The sequence below is a fragment of the Danio rerio genome, chromosome 6 (genome assembly GCF_052040795.2).
Source record: "Danio rerio strain M-AB ecotype USA chromosome 6, GRCz13ab, whole genome shotgun sequence".
Taxonomy (NCBI): Eukaryota; Metazoa; Chordata; class Actinopteri; order Cypriniformes; family Danionidae; genus Danio; species Danio rerio.
Window position 1 is genome coordinate 30,073,288 of NC_141026.1, and position 13,688 is coordinate 30,086,975.

At 37.6% G+C, this 13,688-nt stretch overlaps 1 protein-coding gene and 1 long non-coding RNA gene across 4 annotated transcripts in view; one reads left to right on the top strand and one right to left on the bottom strand.

The window, feature by feature from the left end:
- The window catches only part of rab6ba (RAB6B, member RAS oncogene family a), a 213,692-nt gene that overhangs the window by 165,022 nt on the left and 34,982 nt on the right, over positions 1–13,688 (top strand). For all 3 annotated transcript variants that reach the window (XM_087255667.1, NM_001034179.1, XM_087255670.1), the window contains 1 exon segment: positions 13,257–13,350. In XM_087255667.1, the coding sequence (XP_087111793.1) occupies positions 13,257–13,350 (94 nt within the window).
- LOC147836369 (uncharacterized) lies at positions 114–8,862 on the bottom strand. Its single transcript, XR_015493730.1, has 3 exons — positions 8,147–8,862; positions 7,292–8,052; positions 114–4,498 (listed from the first exon to the last, which is right to left on the bottom strand). It is a non-coding gene; the product is annotated as an uncharacterized LOC147836369 (long non-coding RNA).

Sequence of the window (13,688 nt, forward strand, 5' to 3'; positions counted from 1 at the left end):
CAATTAGGGCTGAAATCTTTCTAGTGTAACCTGTTCAAATATGAGTGCCATGCAGGGTTTGTTTCCACGACAACTGTGATGGCATGTGGTGGTTGGAGGTGGGTGCAGTAACACAGTAACAGGCTGATAATGGAGTCAGTTAGTTCTGTTTTAGCACGAGACACCACTGCTGTAGGAAAGAGCACAGACCCAACATCTTACCTACATTACTGTATCTCTGGACATTTTGTTCTCCAAATTGAGTTTAGTATGGCTTGTGGGACACATCATTGCTTGTCAAGAATAACATTGATGTGCTAATGTGGTTCAAAGGGCACATACCAGAAACTTTTAATATTATTTTATATGTTTAACATCAAAATGCAATCTTGCCTGGAGTCTTTTTACAAGAAGCAATTGTCCAATCTACAGTAATAACAGTGGTTCTTTCTGCTCTCTAGCACAGACCATTTCTGGCCATTTAAGAGGCACTTTCTAGCATTTTAAAAGAACTGATCATCCAGAAACTACTTTGCCTCTCAGGATAAACCTGTAAGACTTTTTTTTCCCTACACAGAGTTTAAATGAAAAAAGATTCTGTAGACATTTTATGTAGGGAAATCTGTGATATTGCTTTATCCTGCTTCATTTATTTAATAATTAATTTATTTATTATACTCCGATAAACATAAAGTAAAGTTTCTTAAGCAGAACATTATAAAGATTAGTAAATGGTCATGTGACACTGAAATCTAGAGTAATAATGCAGAAAATAAAAAAATATTTAAAAATACACTCACCGGCTACTTTTTTAGGTACACCTTACTAGTACCGGGTTGGACCCCCCTTTGCCTTCAGAACTGCTTTAATCCCTTGTGGCATAGTTTCAACAAGGTACTGGAAATATTCCTTAGAGATTTTGGTCTATAATAACATGATAGCATCATGCAGTTGCTGCAGATTTGTCCGACTGCACATCCTTGATGCGAGGCTCCAACATCCCAAAGGTGCTCAATCAGATTGAGTTTGAGTTCTGGTGACTGTCGAGGCCATTTGAGTACAGTGAGCTCATTGTCATGTTCAAGAAACCAGTCTTTTTTTGCACTTAGATTTGCGCTTATGACATGGCATGTTATCCTGCTGGAAGTAGCCATCAGAAGATGGGTACACTGTGATCATAAAGGGATGGACATGGTCAGCAAAAATACTCTGTGGCCTATGTGACACAATGCTCAATTGGTACTAAAAGGCCCAAAGTGTGCCAGGAAAATATCCCCTACACCATTACACCACAACCACCAGCCTGAACCAATGACACAAGGCAGGATGGATAATGGATCCATGCTTTCATGTTGTTGATGCCAATTCTGACCCTACCAACTGAATGTCGCAGCAGAAATTGAGACTGAAGAGTTGCTGCCATGTGATTGGCTGATTATAAATTTGCATTAACGAGCAGTTGTACCTAATAAAGTGGCCGGTGATTAAATACTACAATTTAAAAACTGTGTAACTAAATTAGATCTTTACTTACATTTTACTTACCTTAATGCAGCATTGCCGGCTGATTTATTCTTTTAAATACAGTACTACGATATTAACCTGCAAGGCTTTTTTTTTTTGTTCTATGCAACACTAATGATTAGAAAAAAAAACTTTTTTAAATCATTTTTGTGGTATTTTGCCACCGTCCTCTGTAATTTTCCAACTGCAGTGTACAGTATATGTATGTACATCTAAAAATGCTCGAGACTATTTTTGCTGCAAATTCTCTTACAGTGTAATATTATTAGAATATCATATTTAAAGTCAGTGTGGGTGTAATGCGTGAGTTTCTGTCCAGAGGATGTTTGTTCTCTCTCAGGAACAGATGGCACTTCACTCTTCCAGAAACCTCATGTCAGCTGAGATTACCTTCCCTTCAGCCAAAATCAAGAAAAAAGACACATTTCACCCAAACTATTGTCTGCATCAATCAAAAGTGTCAAACATAATCAATTTACCATTTACATGACAAAAAAAGAAAAGATGGTAGGAAAAAATCACAGATTTTCAGACAGCCCTCAACACTTTAATCAATTATTTCAAGATTAAAGCTATAGATCGCCCAAAAATAAAAATATACCTACTATTTACTCATCCTCAAGTGGTTCCAAACCTTTATGAGTTTCTTTATCCTGCTGAACACGATATAAGATATTTTGAAGAAAGCTGAAAATCGGTAGTCACTAACATCCATAGTAGGATAAACAAATACTATGGAAGTCAATGGTGACTGATTTTCAGTGTTTTTCAAAATATCTTTTTTTTTTTTTTTTTTTTTGTTTAACACAAGAAGGGAGAGTAAAGATTACAGTATTTCCTGTTTTGGGTTGACTACACTACCTGACATAAGTCTTCTAGTTGATCATTTGGTTTCACTAGTGGCTTATATGAAAGGCAAAGGCCTCTAGATTGTGCTTATTTTAACAATATAAAATATGATCATGCCTTGATTTTTAACTATTTTATTAGGACAGTAAAAGACTTGTCAATTAACATAAATAATGTACAGTATAAAATATAAAGTCATGGTGCAGTGGAAAAAGATTTAATCTTGTGTATGACCCCTATGAGTGTGGAGGACTCATGCAATGACTCAAATAACTTAAATTCATCTGACATGGCAACGAAAGTATTCTTGCAGGACTACCAGAGTTTATCAATATTCTTTCGATTCATCATCAGTGCCGCCTCTTTCATTTTACCCCAGACATGCTCAATAATGTTCATGTCTGATGACTGGGCTGGCCAATCCTGGAGCACCTTGACCTTTACTTTCAGGATGTGGAGGCTGAAGTATGAGAAGGAGCGCTGTCCTGCTGAAGAATTTGCCCTCTCCTTGTTACGTTTCAAATGAGAGTCAGAGAGGATCCAAATGCAAGTGAACAAAATTTATTGTATCTGACAATAAAACAAATAGTGCCAGGCTAGAAGGACGCAGAACACAGGGCAGGAACACAACGGGGAAACCAGATCCAGATAACTCCTCAGGGCCTGAGCACAGACAGCACAAACATGAGTGATAGTAACGAACTGACACAGACACACAAAAGCTTCGCCCAGATATAGGCACCATGATGAGCCTCAGCTGGCGAACTAATCAGACCAACTGAGTGTCGTCATAACATGTGAGCCTAACAAATCCACATGGACAACCAAAACAAAACAAACCCACGTGATCAAACATACAATCCGGAGAAGCGCACAAACCTGCAACCGTGACACTCCTGTGGTTTGTAATGTAATGGGCAGCACAAATGTCTTGATACCTCAGGTTGTTAATGTTGCCATTCTCTCTACAGATCTCTTTCACATCCCCAAACTGAATGTAACTCCAAACCATGATTTTTCCTCTACCAAATCTTTGGTCCATGCGGGTTCCTATAATTCTTCTGCAGTATTTGTGAAGATTGGGATGCAATCTAGCTTCTGCCATTTTTCCAAATGATTTTTCCAACAAGAAGTCAAATTATTATTTGCTGCTTGTACAACTGGGATTGGTCAACAGACTTTTGTCAGGTAGTGTATCCCTTTAAAATGTGGTGTTTTATAAACAAATTTCATGAGGAGCATGCGCAGATGTTTTGACAAAACAAATTCATTATTGACAATTATTCTATTATCCAATCAGCATAAGACCAAATCCATCTCTTCGCCAAACTCTGTGCTACACCTTTAACTCCAATCCCTACTTAAATCAGAGCTGGGGAGCATTCTGAGTTCGAGCTACACAATTTGGTCAGATCCTCATCTCTCTACTGCTCCTTACAAGGTGAATAACACAAGTTACTGCAGAGAACTCCGGACAGCACACCAAATACACATACTCTAATCAGTCAAATACCTGTTTTTAAACTCAAAAGAATGACCAGTATTTACCAACCTGTCACCATTTCATTAAGTGAGTAATAGAATATCTGTAATAGCTTGAAATTGTTTCAAAATTCCAACAACTCAATGAAAAAAAGACTAATATGAACCCAGCGACACAATCTTGATAAAGCTATGTGTGCTGTTTTTGTGAGCTTAAGATAGTGGCAGATAAAACATTTATGGCTGGAAGATGCACAAGGAAATTTAGGCTGACAAGACATTCTGCTCCATCAACATTTATATGTTGTGCTACCCCATCCTGCAATCCCATCTTTCTTTTTTTGTGACATGAATATCAAAATATTTCACTTGGGGCTACCGTGGGACATCGAATGCACATTCATTAGCCGGAGATGGACTTTACGGTCAGGTTTAGAGTTCTTTTGGTTTTTCTGAAGTTACTTATTTTATTTAGATGTGAAGAATAACGGTGTCTGATATGTTTCATCAGTTTTTCTGCTGTCACCCTTTGCTTTCCCTGAGGGTTTGAACTTTAAAGTGAGAAGCTGTTTAAAGCGCGCCCTTTAATAGACAAGAAAGAGGCACGAAAACATATCTGCTCTGTTTGGGGAGGACTTTGATCATGAAACAAAACCACATCAAACTAGGGCTGCACGATATATCGTTTCAGCATCGAAATCGCGATGTGCGCATCCGCGATAGTCACATCGCAGGAGGGTGCGATGCAAAAAAATAATAATAATAATAAATTATATATATTATGGGTGGAGCCGAACCGGAATACGGTATTCGGAAAAGCAGGAATAGAGTGTTTTTACGAATACTTATGTCAAACAATACTTGATAAATTATTTGTATTTGGGAACAAGAAAAACATTATATCAAAAAGCTGCGTTTCCTCATGAGACCGCAGTGCATGCCCGCGTGAATGAGTGAGTTAGTGAGTGAGACGTTCAGGAGTCGGTGGGCGGGGTGGGGCCGGGGTAAGGAGACTGAGCAGGCTGCTTCTCTATACAGCAACAGAGAAGGCTTGGCAGAGCGAAAAATACTTTTCTGCATTACTATTTTTGTTTATTTTATCATACTAAAATAACACGTGACAGAAGTTCACTCAAAAGTGAAAGTTCTTTCTGTTATTAATTACTAACACTCCCGTCATTCCTACTACTTTCAGAGCATAAATTTTGATATTTTACCATATGAAAATGCAATGCAGTTATGAAAATTGAGAAATTAAAGCAATACAGAGATCTGGTCCCGCGTCAGGTCAGGGTGCACCTAACCTTAAAAACGCAGACGCGGCGGAGGCGCACTAAACTCACACGGGAAAGAACTGGGCATTCAATTCATGTTTTAGTGAAATAATTCTTTAAATACATCTCTTTTGATCTCTAAAGGGGAAAAAGGCAAAAGAAATTTGTCGTTAAATTAATTTTAGCAAAGACGCAACTGCCTGTCATTTTCACATTCGTTTTTCAGTTAGGGATTTGGTCTATTAGAGTAATCTAATAAAATTGTTTTGTTGAACACTGTAGTCTACACAATAATCGATATTATAATTTATTATATACATTAGCTATTATTAAAACTAAACTATACAATTGATAAAACAAAACCCTTTTTAATGTTTGCTTTCATTTTGACACCGCTAACAGTTGTAATAAGAAACATCACATTATGCAGAAGCATGCAGTCTCAAGTTAAAAACACCTTTTGAGTTTAAAGATGATCAGCCTGCCAAGTCAAGTTTACAGTGTCATAAATGAAATGGGTAGCATGAGTAAAGGGGATTTGCCCAGCACACAACCTCATGCGCTGCAGGTAGGCTGAATGATAATCTTTAAAAATATATAGGCTATGCAATACAAAACTTTAAACATTTAATTGTTTTTTAATGAAAAGAAAAGAAATCAGGAGAGTAAAATATAATTTAAACCACTGGTCTGGCGCTGATACTTTATTGTTTGTATCCAGAAGAAGGGGAAAAAAGCAGATGAAAACCTGGCTGGGGAGACGGCGATAACATATCAGTTCTTCAGCAAAGATCACGACATCATTGTGATGCGTTTATCATACAACGCAGTTCGTGTTTATAATCATTAATATTAACTAGTATTAGTTCTCTCTCTAGACTTAGTTTTAGGGCTTGTTCTTGTCGGCGCAATATAGCCTCGGCTTATTGCACGTACGAATCCGATTGTGAAGAATGATTAAGCGCTTGCATTTTTTATTGCATCCTTTTCGCAAGTTATTCATTTGTTTTGTTTTTTAAGTGGTGCGAACATTATTTACTGGCAAATGTTCCTCGATCTCGTACATCAACAAATAATGTAGCCTACTTAAGTTAATTTACCTTTTATGTAAAAATTAAGGAATAACCGAATTTAATATTAATAAATAAAACATCCGTATAAACGTGCATGTTTATTTTTGAACTTTCGTTAATAAAACAACACAAAACTGTTTATAAATATTGTAGTTAAATATTACATTACTTTAACTGCTTGAAACTGTATATCCGCGATAGAATGGAGTTATAATGTTTCCAGCAATACACTGTCAGACGGTGTGCTTGTAGCGATAAAGCACAGACAGGTTACTTTTTCACAACCATGCGAGAGAGGGCTTCTCCTTCTGTTCCGCCGCCCGCATTTCTCGCAACGCGGAGCGGCGCGTTCTTAAGTAGTTACCAAATAGCCTATGCTCAATTTCTCGTCAATGTCTTCCATTTATCACTTTCTCTTTTGTATCTGGCCATTTTTGCAAATGCCTCTGCCATGCCTGGCTGAGCTGGGCTTCTGCGTTTAGAAGACAGGAGTTGATTAAGCCTACATGGCTTTTTTTCCCTCGCCGTCAATCGCCACTAGCTTGCATGGTTCGGGACCCGTGGATCTGCGTATCGATGGATTTGCTCCTCAGTGTTTGGACTCTCAGCACTCAGCAGTGAATATTAAAACACACTTTACTTAAAACCCCCATACAAAAAGCTTAATCCAAATTGATTCGTTCACCTTTCTAGTTCGGCACGAATCCAAAATGTTCCCAGATGTAAGAGTTCGTTTTCTAACAAGATTCATGGTTGAACTTGAACTTGCTGAATCGCGCCTAATGTTATATTCTAACAGATATGTAATACTTGGCAACATAACAGTAATTTGTGTTTTAAAGTGCGTGACTTCACGTATACGGCCGGTGGCAATGGACAACCGAGGTGGCAATGACCACCGCGGTGACGCGGTTGTCATGGTGACCGTCACAGCCCTAGTTTTAAGTAAATATATATATATATATATATATATATATATATATATATATATATATATATATATATATATATATATATATATATATATATAAAATATCGCAATATATATCGCAGGGGAAAAAAATATCGCAATGTCAATTTTTTCCAATATCGTGCAGCCCTACATCAAACCATATATGATGTTCATATCAGTCAAGTTCTTTAATTGTCGCTGCAGCTTTGGAAAAAAAATAAATAAATAGTGCCTTCGTAGTTCTGCCATGCATGAACCTGAACTTGAAAAACTGACTCTGAGATGGAAGAAGAAAAATTTAACTGTGGCATATCTTGATTGATCAAACCAGTGCTGTAAATGGAGTTGCTTTAAGAAATTAAAAAGCAAAGGCATAGATGCACAATGCATACTGACACTTACTTTGTGAATAAATAGGCAAAGTTTAGAAACATCTCATTTAGGAATTTTAGTTGTGAAAACTTCCCTCGCAATTAGTGGTAATATACACTCACCAGCCACTTTATTAGGTACACCTTACTAGTATCCATGCGTATCTCCTGCTCCACCACATCCCAAAGGTGTTCTGTTGGATAGAGCTCTGGTGAGTGTAAAGACCATTTGAGCACAGTGAACTCATTGTCATGTTCAAGAAACCAGTCTGAGATGATTTGTGCTTTGTGACGTGTTATCCTGCTGGAAGTAGCCATCAGAAGATGGGTATACTGTGGTCATAAAGGAATGGACATGGTCAGCAACAATACTCAGGTAGGCTGTGGCGTTGACATGATGCTCAATTAGTACTAATGGGCCCAAAATGTACCAAAAAACCACCTGCACCAGCCTAAACCGTTGATACAAGGCAGGATGGATCCATGCTTTCATGTTGTTGATGCCAAATTCTGACCCTACCATCTGCATGTCGCAGCAGAAATCGAGACTCATCAGTCCAGGCAATGTTTTTCCAATCATCTATTGTCCAATTTTGGTGAGCCCTTGTGAATTGTAGCCTCAGTTTCCTGTTATTAGCTGACAGGAGAAGCACCTGGTGTGGTCTTCTGCTTCTATAGCCCATCTGCCTCAAGGTTGGACGTGTTGTGTGTTCAGACATGCTCTTATGCACACCTCTGTTGTAATGAGTGGTTATTTGAGTTACTGTTGCCTTTTCATGAGCTTGAACCAGTCTGGCCATTCTTGTCTGACCTGTGGCATCAACAAGGCATTTGCACCCACAGAACTGGATATTTTCTATTTTTCGGACCATTCTCTTCAAACTCTAGAGATGGTTGTGCAGGAAAATCCCAGTAGATCAGCAATTTCTAAAGTACTCAGACCAGCACATCTGGCACCAACAACCATGCCACATTCAAAGTTACTTAAATCAGCTTTCTTTCTCATTCTGATGCTCAGTTTGAACTGCAGCAGATCATCTTGACCATGTCTACATACATAAATGCATTGAGTTGCAGCCATATGGTTGGCTGATTAGAAATTTGCGTTAACAAGCAGTCGGACAGATGTACCCAATATCGTGACTGGTGAGTGTGTGTGATCATATTAATTACTTAAAGGGACAGTCTCTTAAAAAATGAAAATTCTGCCGGTTTACTTACCCTTGACTGTTTCCTAAACAGTTTTGAACACAAAAGAAAAAATGGTTACTGGTTTATGGTCATTTTTAGGTAAACTATCCCTTTAAGGTAGTTAACACAAAATGTAAAATTGTTCGAATCTTGCATAGTTGGAATATAAAAAAAAAATGAAAAAATAAATAAATAAATAAATACATTTACAGAGATAACAAATATTTTTTAAACAAATTGTTAGAATGTCTGTTTAATCATTTTGTTTATGTGCAGTTACATAATCATTAAAACTCAATATAAGTATAACTGAATAATAAAATAAGTCAATAAAAACGACATATTTGTGAAATTGTCTTCTGCTTATCAAGTTTGATCACAACTGCAATACAACAGTAATATTGGGAAATATTACATTTTTTTTTCAAAATTTTTTTTTGTTTTAATGAATTGTACAAACTTTACAATGTACTTTGGTTAATTCCTGTGATGGTAAAATTAAATTTCTCATCATTACTTCAGTCTTCAGTTTCACCTGGTTTTTCAGAATTATTCTGAGCAAAATTGTGGTGCTTAACATTCTTGTTGAAACTGATTATATTTTCAGATTGCAAATTAACAGAAATCATATTTACTTGATGTAAATGTTTTAATTCCCTTTAAAAAAATATATATAATATTTTTTAAATATTTATCTTTAATTATTTTTAAAGAGAAATAAACTGACTTAACTTTTTTTTTGCCATTTACTCTGAACATGGCTCAAGCATTAAATAAATAAAGAGACAGACAAAAAATAATGTTTTTAGTTTCTCTATCATCTACAGCAGGGGTTGTCAAACTCAGATTTTACCTCCAACTTGCCTTAACACACCATTCATTTTTTTTTTTTTTGAGAGAGAGAGTTTGAGAACCCCTTATCTACAGCATATAGATTTTAATTTTAACCAGTTAAGATATGTTGATCAATGGGGTTAGGCAAATCAGCTGGTGTTAATATAAAATATGTTATTAAAAACATTTATCAAAAAAATTAATTGGCAAAACAGAATTCAAATAATGTATTTAAGTTGCTTACCAAATTAAACACATCGACAGCAAGTCATGGTGGTGCGAATGGCACCATTGACAGAGAATGAGCTGAATACTGAAAAGCTGTGAGTCAAGAATGCAGTTGACGGGTTAAGTAAACTCCTGTATCTCTCTGAGCTCCAGTCTGTGGAGAGAACAAAAGAATTCAGCTGGTTACATCACCGCTGTCCCATCAGACACAGCCCAGTGCTTTAAATACATCCTGTCCTGTTCACATCCCCTGCTCTGAGATCAGCCAGTCTTCTCTTCAGATGCTCTTTTCTCTCCGCCAGCTCACAAACATGCAGTCACAGACACGGATTACTGTTACGAGTGTGTCATAAAAATGAGGCTTAATTGATGGGCCTTCCCTTTGTGCAATTAATCAGTATCAACATCAATTAATTGGAGTTAGCAGAGATGAGGGGAGGGAGGCAGTGACTGATGCTGTTGTCTATGCGCCTCTGCTGTCTGATAATACTTCACCCGTAATCTGTGACCCGCTAACCACTTTATCAAACAGCACATTTCCATTATTGCTGTTTTCATAAATCTCTCTGGGCTGCGCTCAAGGCTGGCCAGTTCCGTGATAGTGGTTTTGCGATTACTGGTTACAAATGATTATTTGCCTTCATGTGTAGTGGTGGTAATGTGTCTTTGCCATTATTGAAGACCAGTCTAGATGGTCACTAGAATGTGTTGTGTATGCTTAATGCATGTTTGCTGGTGTCTCCGATGAAGAGGTCTGGAGAAAGTATCTTTCAGTCATTCTCATTTGTCTTAATGGCTGTTTCTCAGCTTTGAAAAACTACTTAAACCAAATTGCCCTTCAGGGACAAAAAAGACATTCCAAAATCCAAATCCAAACAGGAAAAACTCACTGACAAAGCTTTAATTATGGATGCTCAGTTCCGGGTAGAATTGTTTTATAGTCCATCTTCTGAGCTATAAATGCTGTATGATTAGAATAAGCATATTTTTTAGCTTTGTAAAACCTTCCCAATTGTGTCTCCTTAAAAAAAACATTATGACTATTTTTATTTATTCTGTACAGTTACTCATTTTGATAAAAACATAATTAAATCAATGAAATGCATTGAAATAGCTGATAGAAAAATTGCATCAGACAGACTGACCTCAAGACATGGACATATTATAAATGTGACAAACATCTACAGTGTGGAAGCATCAAAAATGTCCATGAGGACGAAAAATCTTTATACACATCAACAGAGACTGTTTTGACTGCATGTCAGTGATGAAAGGTGCCTACTGTATGATCACTGAATGCATGAAAAGGCCTTAAACAATCACTAAATTTACTACAGAATGTTACGTTTTCAAATACATACACAAATTGCATTTATTCAGTGCTGCATGAGCTTGCTTTATGGCACCAATGGCTGGACACTCATACTTTAGCTTATTAGCCAGGGTTCAAAGTGCATAACCTAAAAGTTAACATTATTATAAAGTGGATCCAAAAATGGCATTGGTGTAAGCTGCATTTTTTATATTTGTATAATTCTTACTGCTCTGTCTGTGTAGGTCTACAGCACAATGAATACAACTGGCCTCTGCTGGAGCTGAGGGAGGATCATGTGAGCTCTACTGGTGTTCCTATTGGCTGTCGCTCAAGAAAGTCGCTTAACACTTGCATAAAGTTGAAGGATTCTAAACTGTCGCATCGCTTGACACGTCTACCTGGTTGCCAATGGTCGACAAGCGACTGTTCATTTCGATGGAGAGAGAGTGACTTCTGGTGACCTCCGTCTACATGAGCGACCTGCGACCAGGTGGATGTGTCAAGTGGCGCGACAAAGTTGAGAATCTTTCAACTTTATGTAAATGAGGAGTGACTTTCTTGAGCGACAGCCAATAGGAGTACCAGTAGAGCTCATGTGATCCTCTCTCAGCTCCCACTGAGGCTGGTTGTATTCTCTGTGCTGTAGACCTACACAGACCTCCATTTGCAGCAGATCGCCACCCAGAGCAACAGGCAGCTAGAAAGTAGCTGCTAGTGTGAATAAAGCAGTACACAGAGGTCGCCGGAAGTCGTTCACTCTCCATTGAAATGAACAGCCGCTTGTTATTTTTTCACTTTGTTGCTTTGCTGTTGCAAGTCAAGTGTGAATGAAGCTTTAGTTTTAGTTCAGATGGGAATGTTCTGGAATCCCTCATCTCAAAATCACTTGATTTTATGCAACCCTGGAGTTTTTGTATTCATCTTATGTCGTCTTAACATGCAGAACATGGGTCAATTGGTGCAAATTAATGGAGAGACAATCAGTTAAACTTATCCATAAGTCTAAATATTTATTTTTTTCTTGCCAAATTATAATAACAACATGCTAACTAGCAAAACCATGGTTCATACTAGACTTACTACACTTTCTACAATTCTTAAATTAGCAGTTTTCCGTATTTTGTGATTCATGTCCGTTTTTATTGTTTATTTATGTTTTTTAATTGCATTATGGGGCCTTGATCTTTCTTCAAATAAATTTAACTTTTAAAATTGTATGTAATAGTACTAAAAAAGTAATAAATTGCCAGAACGGTTCTGTCATTTTATTTCCCAGAGATGGGTTGCGGTTGGAAGAGCATCTGCTGTGTAAAAACGTGCTGGATAAGTTGGCGGTTCATTCCGCTGTGGCGACCCCGGATTAATAATGGGACTAAGCCAACAAGAAAATTAATGAATGAATTTCTGTCATTTTACAGAAATATTTCTCTTTATATCATTTCTTATACATTCTATTATTTCAAAGACTAAAATGTCAATAAGAGTTGAATTTTTGGTCATTCATTCATTCATTTTCTTTTCGGCTTAGTCCCTTTATTAATCTGGGGTCGCCACAGCGAAATTAACTGCCATTTATCCAGCATATGTTTTACGCAATGGATGCCCTTCCACCTGCAACCCATGACTGGGAAACATTCATACACACTCATCCACACACGTGCACTACGGACAATTTAGCCAAAGACCGGAGCACCCGGAGGAAACCCACGTGAACACGGGGAGAATATGCAAACTCCACACAGAAATGCCAACTAAACCAGCCCAGGCTCGAACCAGCGACCTTCTTGCTGTGAGGCGATCGTGCTACCCACAGCGTCACAGTGATGCCCAACAGGGATCAATATCCTATAATGCAATTCACAATTGTAAATAAAAGGAAAACACTTGTGAATCACAAAATACAGAAATAGGGATTTTTTTAGGGTGTAGCTATATCTAAACCTGCAAGATCCACTTGGTTCAGCAAACTTAAGCAGAAAGTCTAAATAGACTCTCCAGCATGTTTTTGTTTATGGTTGTGTTTTTTTATTACCTTTACTAATAATCAGAGTGGATATTTTGGTCCAGCAACCACACCAGCATTAAAATAGCATCTATCCGTTTTCATTTTATTGTTATTTTAGCAACAGATGAATGATATTCTACAAGAAAACTCATGAATAAAAATCTTCAACCTTTTCACAGGCAGATCACGATTGAGGAGGGAGAGCAGAGGGCCAAAGAGCTGAGTGTGATGTTTATCGAGACCAGCGCCAAGACGGGTTACAACGTCAAGCAGGTGAGTTTTACCTCAACACCTCGTTCTGTCAGTGTGTGAGAAACTCTCTGATTTCTCTTCTGAGACTCAGTTGAAAGCATGATTCAGGATGACTAAGCTGTGAGGTGGGAGAGATCAGATGTGACGCGCAGCTCTGATGTGCTTCCTCTCTCACTCTCTTTCTCTCTGAGAGCCGGATGTGCGTACGACACAGTGTATATGTGTGTGCGTCTGCATCAGCTCTGTCAGACTGGATCAAAGATTTTTGATAGTCACTCAGTCATTATGCCTTTTTTTCTGTAAGAATGATCATGCTTTGTTATAAGTTTTTTCTATTTTGTGAATCTTTAGTGTGAATC